Source organism: Erythrolamprus reginae, chromosome 2 (assembly GCF_031021105.1).
Source record: "Erythrolamprus reginae isolate rEryReg1 chromosome 2, rEryReg1.hap1, whole genome shotgun sequence".
NCBI classification, from domain to species: Eukaryota; Metazoa; Chordata; class Lepidosauria; order Squamata; family Dipsadidae; genus Erythrolamprus; species Erythrolamprus reginae.
In genome coordinates this window covers 185,983,442-186,005,299 of record NC_091951.1, presented here as the reverse complement: position 1 = coordinate 186,005,299, position 21,858 = coordinate 185,983,442, and the positions used below count along the sequence as shown (strand labels likewise).

The following is a 21,858-nucleotide window of genomic DNA, read 5'->3' as shown; positions in this document are numbered from 1 at the left end:
GGGGTGACTTGATCGAAGTGTATAAAATCAGGCATGGGATAGAACGAGGGGGCACTCCCTAAAGCTCATAGGTAAGAAAGCAAGGACAAATCAAGGGAAATATTTCTTCACCCAGAGGGTCGTTGGTTTATGAAATTCACTTCCAAAAGAGGTTGTGACAGCTGTCAGCCTTGATAGCTTCAAAGCAGGATTAGACAGATTCATGGATGCCAAGTGTATCGGTGGTTATTGAAACGGATGTCCATGTGCCACTTCTATGTTGGTTGAGGCAGGCAGGATTCCTTTGAGTACCATTTGTTGGGGGTCAAGGGAAAGAGAGGGTTTTGCCTTCTCTTTCTGCTCAAGATGCCCATGGACAATTGGTGGGCCACTGTGTGACACAGAATGCTGGACTCGCTGGGCTTTGGCCTGATTCAGCATGGCTCTTCTGATGTTCTTATGTTCTAAGGGGTCAAACATGTCCTCAGCCTAGAGTCCCATCATGCCCACGAGAGATCTAAAGCCAACCCTCCTTGAATTCCATTGATTCTTTATCTGCTGCCAATTTGGTTTGACCATTAGTTGTTCAGATTCTTGTTTAGAGATGGCATGGAATAAACTACAACTGATTTGAACAACCCTGTTCCTGATTTCTTGCACCTGGCGGTGTGCATTACAGCATAAAGAAACATTTAACTGAAGATTAATCACAAGAAGTAGCCAGCCGACGACCAAAGAGGTGGCAAGTAGCAAATTGCTATACAAAGGAGGAAAGAAAAATGATCTAATTAATTGTTACCCTGGTTGCCCCTGTTGGTTTTCTTCGATAGCCACCAAAAGCAATTTTCTGTCTTGAATACATTGAAAAGTAGCTTTTTCATGCTGACCGGCCTTTCCCCCTCCCAGTGGTTCATTATACCTTCTTTTATCACCTTGGCAAACTCCATCAAAGGCCTTGAGGAGGGTATTAGGCTGCTTTTGATTGCTTCAAGACTTCTTAATGTGCTATTTCTCTTTGTGCACGGTGCCAGGTCTTCCTGCTGTACCACGACCCAGAGATCTACGGGTAGAGCAGGCTGTTGTTCACAAAAATTGGAAAAGGCCACGCTGAGCTGTTGAAATGAAAATAGGTGTGGTGGCAAGCTGCCAGGCTCAGGCATATGGTTGGGTTTTATTGCAATGGCCTGGTCATAGGTTTGTAATAACTTACATGGCTCTCTCGTTGGCTTTTGATAAATCAAGCAGTAATTCAAAAGTGACTTATATAGCGGATTCCAGCACTTCTGTGAATTGGGGAGGGGGTGTTGTGACCTGCAGGCCCTCCAGCTTTATTTTTATATCCCAAAGTTTTACAAGAAAAAAGGGTTGCCTATATAGTGTTGTGTACACGATCTCCAAAATGCTGCCTTTCTTCTTTAATACGTTTTTAGGGTCTGAGCAATTTAAGACAGACATTCTATCTAACCTGACTTTCATGCAAAGAAGAGTAGCAGGTGGTGTCCTTGGGGGGGGGGGAGACACTGCTGCTTGCATAATCTGCACCCCACCGTAAGAGCATTCTCAATGGCAGTCTTTAGTATATACAACATGTGGAAAAACCCAGCACGTGTATTCTGGAGAGAGAGAGAGAGAGAAGTTCCCTGATGATGGGTTCCACCTTTGGTCCTGGTGACCGACTCAGATTGGATCCTGCAATCTTTAGTATATTTACGGGACCACCTCCTCCCTCATACCTTGCTGTGGACAGTAAGAGCCCGCAGAGGTGGCCTTCTCCAGGTCCCGTCCGTCAAACAATGTTGGTTGGCAGGACCTCAGGGAACAGCCTTCTCTGTAGTGGCTCCAATACTTTGGAACCAACCACACCCAGAGATCTGCACTATCTCCACCCTACCGGTCTTCCGGGAAGCGTTTTGGCCAGCCAGGAAGGACGTCTTCATGACGTCAAAGCTCCGCCCATGGAATTCCCTATTAGGATTCCCCACCTCCGTTTGAGCCTCCAGACCGGCCCAACAGCTCCGCGGCTCTTTTGAAAAGCTGACAGCCGGGTGGCAGGGCTTCTCAGCGTCCTCCTGAACTCGAATGCCGACCCCGAACTTTTGCCGAACTTCCGGGTTCGGCGTTCGGGAGAACGGCGAGAAGCCCCCCAGCTGTTTCAAAAGGCGACAACCGGGCGACGGGGCTTCTCGGCTGCCTCCCAAACGCCAAACCCGGAAGTTTGGCAAAAGTTCGGGTTTGGCGGTTGGGTTCAGGAGGATGCTGAGAAGCCCCCCCCCCGGCTGTTTCAAAAGGCAACAGCGGGGCGGCAGGGCTTCTCGGCGGCCACCCAAACCCGAACTTTTGCCGAACTTCCGGGTTCGGTATTGGGAGAACGCTGAGAAGCGCCCGGCTGTTTCAAAAGGTGACAGCCGGGCGGCGGCGTTTTTTGCATTTTTTTTTCTGGCACGCATTAATTCGTTTTACATTGTTTCCTATGGGAAACAATGTCTCGTCTTACGAACTTTTCGCCTTACAAACCTCCTCCGGGAACCAATTAGGTTCGTAAGACGAGGTATTACTGTACAATAAAGAAAGAAATATTATTAGCTTTTCTGAAAAGCCATATTAGCATCAAAAACCCAGGATAATTGAGCCATGATGGCGCAGTGGTTAGAGTGCAGTAGTGCAGGCTACTTCAGCTGACTGCAATTTGGCAGTTCGAATTCTCACCAGGTTCAAGGTTGACTTAGCCTTCCATCCTTCCAAGGTGGGTAAAATGAGGATGCAGATTGTTAGTGGCAATAGGCTGACTATAAACTGCTTGGAGAGGGTTGTAAAGCACTGAGAAGGGGTATATAAGTCTAAGCGCTATTGCTATAAAAAATGCCACGAACGTGGGTAGTCACGTTTCTAGGCTTTTCTAACTATGTTCGTGGATGGTGGGCATGCAGAAACCTGCAAACACATTGCAGTAGCTTTGTGCCTAAACATGTATTTTGTGTTTCCACAGTGTTCTGGTCCTCTAGATATGTCTCTTCCTTCTACTCCGGATGTCAAAATCAAAGAGGAAGAGCCTGTCGAAGTGGATTCTTCTCCTCCAGACAGCCCAGTAGGGAGTCCACTGTCACCACAACCTAGGGAGAAGGTAAGCTTTCAGGAAAGGTGGTCCTCGAGTTAACGACCACAGCTGACCCCAAAATTTGCCTTGCTAAGTGAGACATTCGAGAAAGTGAGTTTTCATGGTTTTTCTTGCTGCATTCATTAAGTGATTCACCACCATTGTTTAATTAGTAAAACCGTTGTTAAGTGAATCCGTCTTTTCCCGTTGATTTTTGCTTGCCAGAAGGTCACAAAAGGGGAATTCACATGATGCCCGGAACACTGCAACCATCATAAATATGAACCAGCTGTCAAGGATACGAATGTGAATCACATGACCATGGGGTGCTGCGACAGAGTGGGCCTTCTCCGGGTCCCGTCAACTAAACAATGTCGGTTGGTGGGCCCCAGGGGAAGAGCCTTCTCTGTGGTGGCCCCGACTGTCTGGAACCAGCTCCCCCCAGAGATTAGAACTGCCCCTACCCTCCTTGCCTTTCGTAAACTTCTCAAAACCCACCTTTGTCGTCAGGCATGGGGGAACTGAGATATTTCCCCCAGGCCTATATAATTTATGTATGGTATGTTTGTAATCTTGCAGAAGCAAGAGATTCTGCAAATTAATCCTGCAAATACGAGTTTACTGCTGGACTTGCGACCCATTTTCTGATTCTTTGGACATGTCGGATGTAAGAACTAGCAGTTCTATGCCAGGGACAGATGCATGAAAACTGCTGAAATAATTTAAATTATCACCGCCCCAGTGTCTTTCTCTATGCAATCCTTTGTTGGCTTCATGTCTGCTGGCAATTCTACGTTCCTAGCGATGGATCTCAACCAAATCATTAAGCAGGAGAAATGAAATTTATGAGAACGTGGCTTATCTCTGCTCTTGAAGTTCTTGTTACTAGAGAAAAGCACAGAGGTTGGACTTGAATTTTAATAAACTTCTTTTTGAATTCCAAATAGCTCTTGTGTTTCCCTCGGAGTCCCAATTGCCTATTACCATCTACCAAAATGCCTGCAGATCACATTAATCCATGTTTTCCATACTATTGTACTACTTTGTGGGGTACCTAATAGAGTTTTAACATGATATAAAACCCCACACTATTTTTTGGTGGTACTAAATGCTATAAATAAATAAATCATTTCTTAAGTCAAGCAATCCTTGTAATAATTATCCTGATCACGATGAAACCAAGTGCTGTAGATTCCTGGCTTGAGAAGATTTGGACCTTTAGCCTTTTGATAAAATTGGGATTTTTGAAAGTACATTCATACAATATTTATAGCCTTCAGCCCTATCAGATATTTGGAGTCACCAGGGTGTTATTTGGCCTGCCTTAAAAAAGAGGGGCGTTTTTTGTATATTTTTTTTCATGCCCTGTTTCTATGTTTCCATCAATTATAATCAGTAAATATGATACATAATGTAATTAGGTAATCAGTAAGATAATAAAGCAAAAATTAATAGCATTGTACAAGGATGGTGGTGATGGTGGTAGTCTGGCACTGACTGTCTGCATTTCTCTTAGGAGAGCGCTTCAAAACCTATTATCATTTCTACTCCTACACCAACTATTGTACGTCCTGGATCTCTGCCACTGCACTTGGGATATGACCCCCTACATCCAACTCTTCCTTCTCCAACCTCGGTCATCACCCAGGCTCCACCTTCCAACAGACAGCTCGGGTAAATAGAAACTTTAAGGGAAGAGAAAGCATTTCATGGCATTGAACCAGAATACCTCTGGAACCGCCTTCTACCGCGGCAATCCCAGCGGCCAATAAGGTCCCACAGAGTTGACCTTCTCCGGGTCCCGTCGACCAAACAATGTCGTTTGGCGGGCCCCAGGGGAAGAGCCTTCGCTGTGGCGGCCCCGGCCCTCTGGAATCAACTCCCCCCGGAGATTAGAACAGCCCCCACCCTCCTTGTCTTTCACAAATTACTCAAGACTCGCCTATATCGCCAGGCATGGGGGAGTTGAGACACCTCCCCCAGGCTTTCTTATATTTTATGTTTGGTATGTATGTGCTGTATGGTTTTTAAATTGTTGGGGTTTTTTATATAATTTTATTATTAGATTTGTTCTATTGTTATACTGTTTTTATTGTTGTTGTCAGCCGCCCCGAGTCTTCAGAGAGGGGCGACATACAAATCTAATGAATTGAATTGAATTGAATCCCGGTTTGCTCGTGCCTGTCAGTCATCGGAGAGCCAGTCACAAAGGGAGCATGAAGCTCTGCCCACCCGCCCGCATGCTGCCATTTGGGTTCTTTTACCCTCTGCAAATGCACAGAATGCTTTGCGCATGCACAGAGGATGAAAGAACCCAAATGGCAGCGTCTGGGCAGGTGGGCGGAGCTTCGTGCTTCCTTCATGACTGGCTCTCTGACAGCTGACAGGCACAAGCGAACTGGGAGAATTTCACCCTTGGAAAATCATCGTAAATTCAGTCCTAGAATTGAGCATTTTATCAGGTAGACTTTTCTCCTGAAGTGTTCTGGTATCAAATCTTATGGAGTATGACAGTGGGATATATAATTGCCCAAAATAGCCATAAGAGAAAGAAACATGCCCTGGGATATGGTGGTTTCATCATAATTAAATTCTTTATTATTACTGCCATTAGATTTTGAGATGGTTTGGGAGAAGATGCTGGCTTTAGTTACAGATAGTCCTTGCTTAGTAACTGCCGCATTTAGCAACCACTCACATTTTTGACGGGGATGAAAAAGTAACTTGGTGACCGGTCCTCATATTTACAAACTTTACAGGTCTGTAAAGGAAAAGAAAACTGAAGTAAGATCATAAAATCATGCCGTTTCGCTTAGCAACCACTTCGCTTAGTGACCAGGTGGCTGAATGAGAAGTACTGTATTAGTTTTGAACCAACTGTGGATTTGTTTACTGTGTCAATTTAGTTAGCAGTTTAAAAGTTAGATTAAGAAAATAGCTTGCTGTCCATTGGGTAGAGCCCCATGGAGAATTTGGAGAAGGGATGGGCCCCACTAATCAAAGAGAATCAGAGGGGGAACTAGGATTTGCTGGACAGAGAGAGAGTTCATTTCCCTGCCAAACAGACTGAAGTTTGTTTGACGCATTTTCTTTTTGCTTGAAATCTTTTCCAGGTCTCCTACCAGTTCCATACCGCTTGTCATGCACCTTGTGAATGGACAGACCATGCCGGTCCTCCCTGGCCCACCCGTTCAGATGCCTTCTGTCATATCGGTAATGAAAGCTTCCAGCATGGCTGATTTTGATAAAGGAAGGGACAGCTTTTTCCCTTTGCAGAGCATATGGGGCACTTTAATTTGCAAAAATTGACATCTCCCTCTATTTCTCTGCATGAGATAAGCCTGTGTTGGAGTAGAGGACATAGGGGTGGTGAGAGCCACTGCCTGTGAGGGTAGCCGTGCCTGCCAACCAAGTCATTGGTCAGGAAGGCTCAGGCTGAATCCTTGTATGAACAGATGGCTGGCCCTGTTGGTTCTGGGGCTGGGAATGGCAAGCTTTCTGATTAGCTAGCTTTGTGCTTGAAACCATTCAAGCTTGCAGAGAACATGTCAGCTTTTCCAAGCCAGGAAAAACTCCCTCCCTGCCCTCTTCAGGGCATGAAATGGTTATTTAGCTTTTATTTCTGCATATGGATTTGACAAACATGAGTACCTTCTGGTGCATCTTGTATTGTTTCTGATGTTGCATGCAAATCAAGTGTCTGCTACTTTGTGCGGTAAATTTTCACTGACTTTTAAGTGTTTGAAAAGTTTCTGCCACACTGGAAATAGGTCGACTCCAATAAATTGGAAAGGCTAATTTGTTAGACAGCAGAAGACATCTCCCCATGTATCTAGTGGGGAGGTTTGCAAATGATTGCCTTTTCTACAGGATGTATCATTCATAGTCTATGAATTCTACTTTGCTTAAACCAGCAACTTCCCTCTTCAATTCCTTTGAAAGAGAACAATATCATAAAAATGAGGGGGGGGGGATTTGCAAAGAACCTTACAGAGGATAACAAATCGGTCAGAAGTTTTCTTCTTTGTGATAAAAATGTAATTCTTAGTCTGCCCCCTCCCCTCCTCTAAAAATTTCAGGCACTTTGTTTCTGACTTATTTTTGTCCCTGGCACAAAATATGATTAAAAAAAATATGTTTCCTGAAAGATGAGAATAGCCTTGAATATTGCTCAGTGATGTATTCTGCCCCTTCTAATTCAAGACTACCGGTTTAATCATTTTAGCCTGATTGATCTCCAAATGCCTTTGTTCTAAAACAATTCTGTGGGCCTAGTTATCTGGAGCCACAATCTTCCTTATGATCGGCAGGTTGCCAGCAATCCCCAATTTCAAGATAGTTTGAATTGTTTGAGAGCTAGCATTATGCTACAGTTTTTTAGGCGACTGTTGAGAAGTCACACATGAATAGCTAAAATCAAATAAGAATATTTTGGACAATCATTTTTAAAAAAATATGATTTGGGCTGTTGTAGCCAAATGGAATGGTTCAGAGAAAGTGAAAATTTGTGGGTTTCATGCAAACACCAGTGTTGAGATTTTTGTGAGTAATCCCCCCCCCCGGGTTTTTTTTGTGTGTTCTAAGTAAATAATTTAAAAAGAAACCTGAACTTTACAAGCAGCGTACCACAAGGGTCTGTTCTGGGTCCTATTCTTTTTAATATGTTTGTGACTGACATAGGGGAAGGTTTGGTAGGGAAGGTTTGCCTATTTGCCGATGACTCTAAAGTGTGCAATAGGGTTGATATTCCTGGAGGGGTCTGTAATATGGTAAATGATTTAGCTTTACTAGATAAATGGTCAAAGCAATGGAAACTGCAGTTTAATGTTTCCAAATGTAAAATAATGCACTTGGGGAAAAGGAATCCTCAATCTGAGTATTACATTGGCAGTTCTGTGTTAGCAAAAACTTCAGAAGAGAAGGATTTAGGGGTAGTGATTTCTGACAGTCTCAAAATGGGTGAGCAGTGTGGTCGGGCGGTAGGAAAAGCAAGTAGGATGCTTGGCTGCATAGCTAGAGGTATAACAAGCAGGAAGAGGGAGATTGTGATCCCCTTATATAGAGCGCTGGTGAGACCACATTTGGAATACTGTGTTCAGTTCTGGAGACCTCACCTACAAAAAGATATTGACAAAATTGAACGGGTCCAAAGACGGGCTACAAGAATGGTGGAAGGTCTTAAGCATAAAACGTATCAGGAAAGACTTAATGAACTCAATCTGTATAGTCTGGAGGACAGAAGGAAAAGGGGGGACATGATCGAAACATTTAAATATGTTAAAGGGTTAAATAAGGTTCAGGAGGGAAGTGTTTTTAATAGGAAAGTGAACACAAGAACAAGGGGACACAATCTGAAGTTAGTTGGGGGAAAGATCAAAAGCAACGTGATAAAATATTATTTCACTGAAAGAGTAGTAGATCCTTGGAACAAACTTCCAGCAGACGTGGTTGGTAAATCCACAGTAACTGAATTTAAACATGCCTGGGATAAACATATATCCATTGTAAGATAAAATAGAGGTTGGTAAATCCACAGTAACTGAATTTAAATATGCCTGGGATAAACATATATCCATTGTAAGATAAAATACAGGAAATAGTATAAGGGCAGACTAGATGGACCATGAGGTCTTTTTCTGCCGTCAGTCTTCTATGTTTCTATGAACTGCTTCTTTTTCTTCCTCCAATATATAGCTGGCAAGGCCGATGCCTATGGTGCCAAACATTCCTGGTATTCCTGGTCCCCCGATTATCAGCAGTGGCTCAATTTCACCATCAGGCTTTCCAGGACACTCTGAAGCTAAAATGGTGAGCTCCCGATTCCACTTCCTTGTTCACAAGATGGCTCCTTTTAAAGAATCGAATGAGAAAGATGTACGCACCAAGATGTATTGCAGAAACATTTTTTTCTATCGTTCTCGTCTTTGGAAGCATGGCTGGCTGGGATATTATTCTGGGAGTTAAAATGCACACAACTTTTAAAAGAGTCCAAGATTGATAAAACACTGCTTTGAAGAAACCTCATCTTGTAAAAATGTTTTAGGTTGTTGTATCATTTTTCAGAAGTCAGGCTTAGTCCCCTTTGCCATCACCGCTTGCACAATTTACAGACTTGAAGTACTACTAGATCTAAAACTGCTAAAGCTCGCAGTGTTTTTTCCCCGCCTCTTGAATTGGATTCCCATGCCAAATATAATAAAATTGCTTTTAAAATTCCCTCTGGAGTTCAAAAGCAACTTGGTGTATGGCAGCCTTCCCCAACCTGGAGCTTTCCAGACATGTTGGAATTACGAACCCCCAAACTCTCACCCACGGAGGCTGATATATGGCACTAGAAGATGAGGCCTGCAGCCAAAACCACTGTAAAATCCTTTTTAGCATCTAAAACACTGATGCAGAGTTCTTTGAATTCTGGCTTGGGGTTACAAAGAATATAGCCACAAAAGTGTAGACATGTCTAAATACAGCATATTAACAGTAGATATTAATTTACATCTGAACAAATATTGCACAAATGTAAGAAAAACAGTTCCTGTACTTCTTCAGGCTAGACATCCTTTCCACCAACATAATATTTTATTCTATCTTACAGTCATATCCTCTTGATAGCTTTATAATCTCTCTCCTTTAACTGTCTTCCATTTGACCAAATTATTTTGAGACTAACACACACACGCACACACACACACACACATTCCTTGGAAGGAAAATAAAGTAAAATATAATTTTTAAAACCCCAATGTTTTACTAGAAAAATTCCAGCTGTCTGAACATTTTATGATGACTTATTTCTTAATTGTATGGGAAAGGAAAAATTCTTGTTTAAACATTCCATATTAGTGAGAGCTTCTCCTCCCCCACTCCCCCAAAAAAGTTTTTTTTAGATTTCCATAGCAAAAAGAATTCCCAGTCATGTTTGAACTTTTTACATCCATTAATTCAGGTTTTTATTTTTCTTCTAGGAACATAAATGTGAACCTTTAGTTACCGGCATGTCAGGTTTACTGGCCCTTCAACAGACTGCCTCTTTTTAGCAAACTCCAAATATGTGTTAGAAACATCAACAATAGCAATATCACGTAGACTTATATTTATTTATTATTTACAGTGGTACCTCGAGATACGAGTTTAATTCGTTCCGGACCTGGGCTCTTAAGTCGAGCAGCTCTTATCTCGAACGACTTTTCCCCATAGGAATTAATGTAAATAATTTTAATTGGTTCCAGCCCTCAAAAAACAAAGTTAGTCTAAATTATGCAGAAAGACATGTTTTTAATGAAGAAATGTACATGTACATATAAATGAATAATGAAGTTTCTTTCACTTAACTTGTAAACTTTCTTAAACTTTTAAATTTACATATGTTCAACTTCTCTGCCACCCAATCCTGTAGGACAGAGGTCCCCAACCCTTTTTGCACCAGGGACCGGCTTTAAGCGATCAAGAGAGGAATGGGTGAATGAATGGACGGAGGGTGGGAAGGAAGGAAGGAAAGAGGGAAGGGACAGGAACAGAGGAAGGAAGCAAGGAAACTTATGAAAGGGGAGAGTAAGAGAGGAATGAGTGAAGGGAGGGAGGGAGGGAAGAAGGTGGGAAGGAGAAAGAAAAGAAGAAATAGAGGAAGGGAAGGTAAAAGAGAGAAAGAAAAAGAGCAAGAAAGAAAGCAAGAAAGAAAGGGGGAAGGGACAGGAACAGAGGAAGGAAGCAAGGAAACTTATGAAAGGGGAGAGTAAGAGAGGAATGAGCGAAGGGAGGGAGGGAGGGAAGAAGGTGGGAAGGAGAAAGAAAAGAAGAAATAGAGGAAGGGAAGGTAAAAGAGAGAAAGAAAAAGAGCAAGAAAGAAAGCTGCAAGCACCCCCCCGAGCCCCCCAGGCCGGCTGCAACCTTTTAAAACACGCGCGCCGATTCGCAGCTGTCTCCTGAAGCCGAACGCGGAAGTTAGCGTTTGGCTTCAGGAGACAGCTCCTTGGCGCTTGTATCTCGAATTTGGGCTTGTAAGTAGAACAAAAATATCTCTCCCCTCCCAGCTCTTATCTCGAGTTGCTCTTAAGTAGAGCAGCTCTTATGTCGGGGTTCCACTGTATTTATTTTATTCTCCTTAGACTCAGGGCTGCTTACAACATGTTAGCAATAGCACTTTTTAACAGAGCCAGCCTATTGCCCCCACAATCCGGGTCCTCCTATATAGCGCTTCGTAGTGTTTTTTCAACCCTCTTTAAGTGGTTTACAGAGTTGGCACGTTGCCCCCAACAATCTGGGTCCTCACTTTACCGACCTCCGAAAGATGGAAGGCTGAGTCAACCTTGAGCCGGTCAGGATTGAACTCCTGGCAGTGAGCAGAGTTAGCCTGCAATACTGCATTTTAACCACTGTGCCATCTCAAGAAGCAGAAAGTCAGGCTTCTCCTAGTGTTTGTTTTGTCTTCATCCCATGCAGAGGTTAAAGGCCAGCCTGACGCAAGGAATTACTTCTTCACTAAACGGCAGCAGCATGATGGTGGGATCAGCGAGCACAATGGTGACTTCCCATCCTGAACAGGGTCAGATACTTATCCAGCACCCTGATGCACCTTCTCCAGCCCAGCCACAGGTTGGTTAAGTGCCAAATTTATTTGTTTATTTATTTATTCATTTATTGGATTTGTATGCCGCCCCTCTCCGAGTTAATTATAATAATTATAGTTAGCTCCACCCTATCGCTACCCCACCAGCTCAGTCAATAAAAACGAAGGAGTAGTGTCAATCAACCACAACTTTATTAACTCAACAATATAACATACAAACGTGGACTGAGCCCCTGGGCCTATAGGCGGGGTTGGGTTTGGACTCTCCTCGCAGTGCATCGAGAAGACCGTTCAGGTAAGTTCAACGGTCCTTCTCCAATACACTGCTGCGGAGAGTCCAACATGGGATATACCCAAGTTCATGATGATAGGGTGGGCAACGGCTGGACCAGGGGCGCATGTGATTCGCACACCCTCTGCAGCACTCTTCGGCCAAAGGCCGCCTCCGTGGACCCAAAGGAGTCCAATTTGTAATGGCGTATAAATGTATCTGGATTCGTCCACGTGGCCGCTCTGCAAATGTCGTCTAGAGGAGCTTGTGATGACCACGCTGCCGACGTTGCCGCGCTCCTTGTCGAGTGAGCGGTAATGTTTCCTGGTACCTGTAAGGACTGCGCTTCGTAAGCAGTTACGATGCAAGCCCGGACCCAGCGGCTAATTGTCGTGGGAGATACTTTAGAGCCCATAGACGAAGGACTAAATGAGACAAACAGGGCCTCTGTCTTACGGTGCGGAGCTGTCCTTCTGATGTATATCTTCAGTGCGCGTCGGACATCAAGCTTATGCCAGCGCAACTCTGAAGGGCTTAAATTGGATTAAATTAAGGATCCAGGAAACAGAAGTGAGACCATAATGCACCTCGTCCTTTCTCAGCTGTCAGGCTCATCAGCCCAGCCAAAGAAAAGAGCCCAAATTTAGGAAAGCTGCCATGGAAATTTGTAAGGGCCCTTGCTAGACATATGATATTTAATTAAAACCCAACATCTACTATTTGGAGGCAGAGTTTTATATCAAAGAAAAATGTACTGGTCCTTATGAAGAAAAGGGGAGTGGGGAACTTCTAAGCAGGGGCTTGAGTTAACTATGGTATTAGAGAGAGCATGATGGGTGGCATGGCATCATTTGCTATAATATTTATTCATTTTTTTAAAAATCAAATATGAATTTAAGATTTTGAACCATTATAAAAACAAGAATAATCTGATAATTATGTGATGAGTATATATCAGGGGCTAATGAACTCTCTTATATAATAATATAATCATTTCTGGAGAAGGGAAGGAAAAGTCATCAGCTTCCAGCAATCTTTTTCATTTATCTGGAAATAAATGATAACTTTGTTTTGGATTTCTCTCTTCCTTTATGTTCCTGTATATCTTACTATATAGTCTTTCCCCATTCCCTTGGAGAACCATTTTTCCTTACTGCAGTTTCTGAAAAACTAATTTAGAAAAAAACCTTCAAAATTTGCAAATTAAAATAAGCTTGAAAATTCAGTATGTTGTTTTTCCTTGCTGCCAAATTACAGCTTTCTAGTTGCAGGATGTGCCAGGTTTATAGCAGGCAGATAGACTAGGGTGAGCCACCATTGCTTCTGACGGCATTGCTACCACATGTTTATCACTGAGATACAACAGCAATGGGGACAGAGTCAGAAACAGAGAGAAGCAGTGTTTACAAATCTTCTCTCCCTCTGTCTCTCTTCCTGTCTTAATTACTTGAGTTTAAATGCACCCCATTTGGTCCTGCCAGCTTACCAAATGCCGGCCTTCCATCACAATTGCCACCTGCTCTGTCAGTTAGAGCTTCCAGAAGTTTACTGTCCATATGTTGCCTGACTGACAGCGAGTATAGAGAAGTGGAAACTGTCTGTCTAATTATAGAGCCCATTTGGGGAGGCTGAGCTAAGGTGGGAACCTGCAAATTTGTTTTTGCTTTTGGCAATTATTTCCATTTGGCTACTTAAAAATAAAAAGGATTTCAATGATTGTTACAGTGTTTGCCTCAATGATATTTTTGCATCTCATTGCAAAAATAATATAGATGCTTGGACAGATACAAGGAAAAAGAGCAAGGTTTTTAAAATTAAATTGATAAAATGGTGCAAAGTCAAATACAGTACCTTGTCATACGAACCCCTCGTCATACGAACTTTTTGAGATACAAACCTGGGGTTCGGATTTTTATTTTGCCTCTTCTTACGAACTTTTTTCGCCTCATGAACCCACCACTGCCGCTGGGATGCCCCGCCTCTGGACTTCCGTTGCAAGCAAAACGCCCGTTTTTGCGATCCTGGGATTCCCCTGAGGCTCCCCTCCATGGGAAACCTCACCTCCTGACTTCCGTTGCCAGCAGAGCGCCCGTTTTTGTGATCCTGGGATTTCCCTACAGCATCGCAAAAACGCGGAAGTCAGGAGGTGGGGTTTCCCATGGAGGGGAGCCTCAGGGGAATCCCAGCATCGCAAAAACTGGCACTCCGCTGGCAACGGAAATCCGAAGGTGGGGTTTCACAGCAAGGGAAGCCTCAGCAAAATCGCACCATCGCAAAAACACAGAAGTCTGGAGGTGGGGTTTCGAGGACTTCCATATTTTTGCGATGGTGCGATTTCACTGAGGCTTCCCTTGCTGGGAAACCCCACCTCCGGACTTCTGTTGCCAGCGGAGCATCTGTTTTTGCGATCCTGAGATTTCCCTACAGCATCGCAAAAACACGGGAGTCTGGAGGTGGGGTTTCCCATGGAAGGGAGCATCAGGGGAATCCCACCAGCGCAAAAACGGGCGCTTTGGCTTGAAAAAGGGGTAAATTTTGGGCTTGCACGCATTAATTGGTTTTCCATTGATTCCTATGGGAAATATTGTTTCGTCTTACGAACTTTTCACCTTACGAACCTCCTCCCAGAACCAGTTAAGTTCGTAAGACAAGGTATCACTGTAATAGCCAGATATTCCAAGTTACTTGCAGATAAATGTATAGCAATATGCATCCATGCATCTTGTACATCTATTTTACAAAGAGATTATTGGGGACTAGACAAATCAGAGAAAAGTGTTATTGTTTATTCATTAAAAGATTACAGGTACTACTTTTTATTCTCAGAGAAAATATCAGAACAGTTTACAGGAAAATATCACACAAAATATACTATTTCCCCCAAAATAAAACATCCCCTGATAATAAGTCCAATCGGGTTTTTGAGTGCAAGGCAATAAGGCCAAACAGGTATTTCAGGGTTCAAAAAAATATAAGACAGGGTCTTATTTTCGGGGAAACACAGGAATAAAAACAATCAAGACTAAAAAAGCAAACATTAAACAATAAGGTAGCATTTGAGAGCATTAGGGCAGTACTAATAGTCCTAAAAATTGCTCGGATGAGTTATTTGGTCCATATAAGTAAGTATGACTGCTGAGTTCTTCATTCAAAGTGGGCGTCTTCAGATAATGACTGAACTGCAACTTCCAGCAATTCTAGCGGGCATGAGTAGTGGCAAGAGGTGCTGGGAGGTGTAATTTAATAACACCAGAAAGCCAACCTGCCCCATCCTCTGGGTGAATAGCCTGCCCATCTATCTGTCCTTCGTCCTAAGGTTTCCCCAGCTCAACCCACACCAAGTACAGGGGGCCGACGGAGACGCACAGCAGATGAAGATCCAGACGAACGTAGGCAGCGTTTCTTGGAGCGGAACCGCGCTGCTGCCTCCCGCTGCCGCCAGAAACGCAAGCTCTGGGTGTCATCCTTGGAAAAGAAAGCAGAAGAGCTCACCTCGCAGAACATCCATCTAAGCGTAAGCAAACTTGCCAATATGCCTACAGCATGATAAATGGACCCCTAATACCATTACCAATCCTTCCTTTATTTTCAAGACCATCATCTTAAGGTACTTATGTGAGATCTATTGTTCATAAATTTGCTCCTAGCCAATATACAGTGATCCCTCGACTTCGCGAAACAGCTATACCACGGTTTTTCAAAAAATATTAATTAAAAAATATTCTGCGGTTTTTTTCTATACCACGGTTTTTCCCACCCGATGACGTCATACGTCATCACCAAGAGTCACTTCTCTCTCTCTTTCTCTTTCTTTCCTGTCATTCTCTGCTTCAATCATTTTCTCATTTCTCTTTTTTTCTCCCTTTTTCTATCATTTCTCTCTCTCTCTCTCTCTACCTTCCACTCTCCCCCCTCTTGCTCTCTCTCTCTTTCTCTCTCTCTGTGAGAACGCCTGCCCCACCTCTCCTGCAGCCCCCTCGCTGATAGCTGGGATGAAAGCGCTCTCAGCTAAGGGACTGTGAGAGGGGCGAGGCAGGCATTCTCAAAGCGCTCAGAGCGGCTACCGGCCGAATGAGGAGGATGAGAAGCTGTAGCCGCCAGCGCTGCTGCAGGAGGACCCGTGTCCCAAGAAAGCCGGTGAGACGGGTGGATCGGGCGGGCGGGCGGTAGCGGCGAGGGGGCCGGAGGCGCTGGGGGGGGGGGGCAGCCGACATTCAAAACAATCTTTGCCAGCCTCCGCACTTTCGTCACTCCCCGCCCCCAACTTCAAGCCCGGCTCCTTGCGCTGCCTTGAAAAGGGGTGCGTGGGGGTAGTTTTTGACTGTCCATAGCCAAAAATGGTGTTTTTACTTCCGCACCGCTATTTCGCGGAAATTCGACTTTCGCGGGCGGTCTTGGAACGCAATCTCCGCGAAAATCGAGGGAACACTGTAATCTGAAATCATGGGATCCGAATGTAGGGTGGAGGTGATTTTTCTACTCTGAGACTTTCGTTACTTATCTTTGAAGATCCTGGCGTGCAGTAGGGATTCTTGGTCTTGGCTGACTAGCATCTGGAGAAGCTTTCCATGCCAGGGAGTGGGTGGGGGGAGAGAAAAGATTTGTGTGTTCTACTAACACACACTTACTCAGATTATACTGCCCTTCGTTAAATTATAGCTCCTTGTGGGAATTTTGTGGAACAGACATTAGGGCCTTGATCATTTTTATTTCTTGTTACATGTCAGCATGGACTTTTTCCAAAAAAATCTTACAATTCAATTCCAATCTTATTGGAAGATCTGTTTACTCACTCTTTAACAAGGATAATTGATAAGCCCTCTTCTTTCTCTTTGTTCCCATCACCTATACATTTAATACATTATTATTAATATGTCGTTATCATTTCAAAATTTCCTGATATGCGAAACTTTCTGTTATTCTTACGAGTAAGAAAGACATTTTAACTTCTGTGTGGTCTACATGCATAAATGGAACCTTTTCATGCTTTCCATCTGTCTTTTAACACTGGAAGCTTAGCTGTTTCTCCTTTCTGCTGTGGAACCCTGGCCTGATTTGATATATTACTGATGCTGGATTGTGAGCCAAGCTATTTGCGCTGCTATGAATTTTTGGGTTTGCTTTTTACTACCATGTTGCTTAACTTATGCTGAAGCTTAATAGAAATTTCCCTCCTTTGAGGAAAGAGAATTGAGCCTTCTGGTTCTTGGACCTCAGCCAACAGGGGTAGTTCTGTCTTTGAGGGAGAAACTGAAGTTCCGAATAATCTCCCTTTCATTCGCAATAATAAGAATGTTAATATACTCTTGAGTTATTTCCATATGTGCCCTCGTCATGGGCTCCCATCTTTTTTGAGAGACTTACACAAGGAATACAACTAAGCAAGCCTACCATGACTTGGTTACAAGTAGCTTCAACTCCAGTATTAAACAGGCTGCTACTTGCATTCCCTATAAGCAGCCTCTGTCTGCTAGAAACCAAAAATAACTTCAGCACTCATGAAATTTGTTTACTAATAAAGATAAACCTAGAGGATGCACTTGTTTTGCCTTTTGATTTTTCATCCCCATTTTTTTTGGTAAAACCCTTCCAAGGTACTTTGCATTAGCCCTGTTGCTTCCACTTTATATTTCATTGGTGGGAAAGATTTGAAACTACTGCCTGAGTGTGTGTGTGTGTGCATGTGTGTGTGTGCATGTGTGTGTGTACACAGGTGCTGCATGTTCATTACATTTAGCCTGACTTATCACAAAAGATTTTCAGAATTAAAACATAGAAACATAGAAACATAGATGATTGACGGCAGAAAAAGACCTCATGGTCCATCTAGTCTGCTCTTATACTATTTTATTTATTATTTAGATTTGTATGCCGCCCCTCTCCACAGACTATTTCCTGTATTTTATCTTACGATGGACATATGTTTATCCCAGGCATGTTTAAATTCAGTTACTGTGGATTTACCAACCATGTCTGCTGGAAGTTTGTTCCAAGGATCTACTACTCTTTCAGTAAAATAATATTTTCTCATGTTGCTTTTGATCTTTCCCCCAACTAACTTCAGATTGTGTCCCCTTGTTCTTGTGTTCACTTTCCTATTAAAAACACTTCCCTCCTGAACCTTATTTAACCCTTTAACATATTTAAATGTTTCGATCATATCACACATCAACATGTTTTATTTCAAGGCTTCCTAGATTAGAATCTCCTTTGTTCACTACCAGGTTTCCAAATTGGTTTTTTCCAGGATATCCCAAAAGCAAAAGACAAAATTTATGCATAGGATTGAGCCATAGGATCATAGCAGTTTTAATTCTAAAAAAGGGGACATGACGAATGAAGCATTCCCTAAGCTCCATAATGAGCAAAAAGTGTTGGCTGAAACCCATCATCTGTAAATTCCTTCATAAATTTCATATTGTACCTCTGATTGGTCTCTCACTGTTTCAAATGAATACTTAACAAGATTAAAGATTGGGTGTTGAACCAATGCAATGAGACTAAATGTTTCCTTTCTCGTAGAACGAAGTTACATTATTAAGGAATGAAGTTGCGCAACTCAAACAACTATTGCTGGCTCACAAGGACTGCCCTGTCACTGCATTACAGAAGAAAACACAAGGTTACCTTGGTAAGCAGAATCAAGCAGGGCAAATGGGGTCAAAGGCAAGGGTCCTTGGTGCTCAATGAATTTGGTTGTTTTCGTGTAGCACTGACGATGTTATCTAGTTTGGGTAATGAAACATCTGCAAGGAAGCCACCAAGCTGAAAGAAGGACCCCAATTTGAACCCTGAGTTACAAATATTCTCCTTTATCGAGATCCAATACAAATTTTAAGATTTCAGCATTTTATGAAGTAGCATTTTGGAATCAGTCAAGATTTTAAAAAGCATTCTATAATTGAAGAGTGGTGAATATTGTAACCAACTCTGGCCAAAGCTATTCCAAGATTGTTCGGGGTAGAATTCTCAGTACCCCAGTTATTATGACCAGTTCTTCTTTTGAATGATGGATGGTTTAGTCCCATGATGGCGAGTAACCATATCTGAAGGCACACAAAAAATGGACCCAACAGGCCTACTGGAAGTTCGGAGATGAACTTCCGATAGGCCCGTTGGGCTGTTTTTCACAACAGGCCTACCAGAAGTTTGGAAATAAACTTCAGCTCCAGCACGTATGTGCACACTGGCCAACTGATTTTCGGCCTTCCGGAGGGCAGGGGGAGGCCGTTCTTGTCCTCCCCAGGCTTCAGGAAAGCCTCTAGGGTCTGTAGATGATGAAAAGTGGATCCAATGGACTTACTTGAAGTTTATTTCCAAACTTCTGGTAGGCCTGTTGTGAAAAACAGCCCAACAGGCCTATCGGAAGTTCATCTCCAAACTTCCAGTAGGCCTGTTGGGTCCATTTTTTGCCATCCACAGGCGTCGGAGGCTTTCCTGAAGCTTTGGGAGGGTAAAAAACGACTCAACTGGAAATCCAGACTTCAGTGAGGCAGGGCATTTCATTATGAGTTTGGGCATGTGTGGGCGTGCTATCACGTGCCCCCTTTTGGCACCCAAGCAAAAAAATGTTTCGCCATCACTGGTTTAGTCCATTATTATCTCAAGAACACCTAGCTGGAAAAGATTCTACACATTTGCATCTATAGAACAAAATCTATTTTCCCTCAAAGGCTGATATTTTTTTCCTAGTGCTGTAAAACTGCATTTTTTTTCTTTTTCCTCTTCAAATCTTGAAGTTCACATTATAAGCCTTAGCTGTAGGGAAAGAAATTCAATTGGCATCTGAATAATGCCAATCAAATTCTTCTCGGTTGTGCACATTCAGTTTTATTATTGAGATATGTGGCTGATATTCTTTTTAATTGAAGAAGCCATAATCAGCTAACTCCACACAAAAATAAACTACAGTGGCTGGATTCACATAATAATAATAACAATAATAATAATAATAATAATAATAATAATAATAATAGCAGCTATTATTATTATTATTATTATTATTATTATTATTATTATTATTATTATTATTATTATTATGTGAATCCAGCCACTGTAGTTTATTTTTGTGTGGAGTTATTATTTTATGTGGAGTTATTATAATAATAATATTATAATTAATTATAATTAATATTATATTATTATTATTATTATTATTATTATTATTATTATTATTTATTAGATTTGTATGCCGCCCCTCCCCGAGGACTCGGAGCGGCTCACAACAACAATACATCATGTACATATCTAAAGTTAAAACAGTTTAAAACCCTTATTACAAAAAGAAAACAATCACACAACTTAACAGACCATACATAAACCATAATAGCTAGGGGTATGTCAGTTTCCCCATGCCTGGCGACAAAGGTGGGTCTTCAGAAGCTTTCGAAATACAAGGAGGGTGGGGACAGTCCTAATCCCTGGGGGGAGTTGATTCCAGAGGGCTGGGGCCGCCACAGAGAAGGCTCTTCCCCTGGGTCCCGCCAGACAGCATTGTTTAGTCGACGGGACCCGGAGAAGGTCAACTCTGTGGGACCTAATCGGTCACTGGGATTCGTGCGGCAGAAGACGGTCCCAAAGATATTCTGCTCCGATGCCATGTAGGGCTTTATAGGTCATGACCAACACTTTGAATTGTGACCAGAAACTGATCAGCAGCCAGTGCAAGCTGCAGAGTGTTGACGAGACATGGGCATATCTGGGGACGCCCATGATTGCTCTTGCGGCTGCATTCTGCACGATCTGAAGTTTCCGAACACTTTTCAAAGGCAGCCCCATGTAGAGAGCGTTACAGTAGTTGAACCTCGAGGTGATGAGGGCATGAGTGACTGTGAGCAGTGAGTCCCGGTCCAAATAGGGCCAAATAATATGCTGTGAAAAATGAAAATTCTATGATAACATATTCCAGGTATCCAACACAAGATTATACAGATCCTTTTAATCAGCATCAGAATGAGTTATATTTTTCAGGCTTGTTAAGTCTGTGTTAAAGTCTGAATTTTTTGTACAGAGAATATTGTAGCCGAAAAGAGCAACTCATTTGAGAAAATGTTAACTGGTGAGAACTGGCAGAACAGTTGCTGTGGAAGCCTGTAAAGCCAAGCCCAGTCACTAATACCATTTTCTTTTTCCCTTGTCTTGAAAAAACCAGAAAGCCCCAAAGAGAGTTCTGAGCCCACCGGTTCTCCAGCTCCTGTCATCCAGCACAGTTCGGTGACTGCATCTCCCAATGGGCTGAACGTCCGCTCTGCAGCTGAAGCCGTTGCCACTTCAGTCCTCGCTCAGATGGCCAACCAAAGGACAGAACTGAACGTCCCCATACAGTCCCACGTCATTATGGCACCGCAGTCCCAGTCTGCTGGCAGATGATGTCGCCAGTTGCACGGCATAGAACTAACCAATGAACTGCAGCCAGAGAGACTGATCATATAACTAAGCCCCTTGGTTCAGAATGGGGTGGATACAGTTTTTGTTTTTTTTTTTGTTCATTTGTTTTATTCTTTTGATTTTCTTTAAAAAAATGAGTGAAGGGCAGCTATGGAGCTTCTAACAAAGTATATCTCACATAGGTCCTGGGCTCAAACATCTATCACAGAGCCATCGTCTTTCCAAAGGGTGGCTTTAGAGTAAGTCATTTTGCCACACTTTAGAAATTGTTTCTCATCCCGTCTAGAGTCAACCGTTGGGATAGCCTTGTACAGTGTGATCTTAAATGGTTAAAGTTCAGGTCTACGTTGCGCTAACACTAAGCCTCCCTTGCTTTGGTTACTCGTGGTGCTTCCTTGTCTTGGCTACTATAGCAAGAGAAAGCAGTTCTTGGGAGGTGCTGTGATGTTTTGCTGGTGCTGGCCATTTCTTTGTGGAAAACTTTAGCATCCCGACCGTTTTTGTAGCATATCCATCAACATGGTACCTGACCTTCCATTCTACATGTTCACACAGGATTCCAGC

At 42.9% G+C, this 21,858-nt stretch overlaps 1 protein-coding gene across 2 annotated transcripts in view; it reads left to right on the top strand.

Moving 5' to 3' along the window:
* The window catches only part of ATF7 (activating transcription factor 7), a 153,386-nt gene extending 131,742 nt beyond the window's left edge, over positions 1–21,644 (top strand). For both annotated transcript variants that reach the window (XM_070740808.1, XM_070740810.1), the window contains exons 5-12: positions 2,966–3,100; positions 4,590–4,747; positions 6,187–6,286; positions 8,768–8,881; positions 11,510–11,662; positions 15,224–15,421; positions 18,430–18,538; positions 21,059–21,644. In XM_070740808.1, the coding sequence (XP_070596909.1) occupies positions 2,966–3,100; positions 4,590–4,747; positions 6,187–6,286; positions 8,768–8,881; positions 11,510–11,662; positions 15,224–15,421; positions 18,430–18,538; positions 21,059–21,276 (1,185 nt within the window). In that variant the 3' untranslated portion in view covers positions 21,277–21,644. The remainder of the gene's footprint in view (positions 1–2,965; positions 3,101–4,589; positions 4,748–6,186; positions 6,287–8,767; positions 8,882–11,509; positions 11,663–15,223; positions 15,422–18,429; positions 18,539–21,058) is intronic.
* Positions 21,645–21,858: the final 214 nt, after the last annotated feature.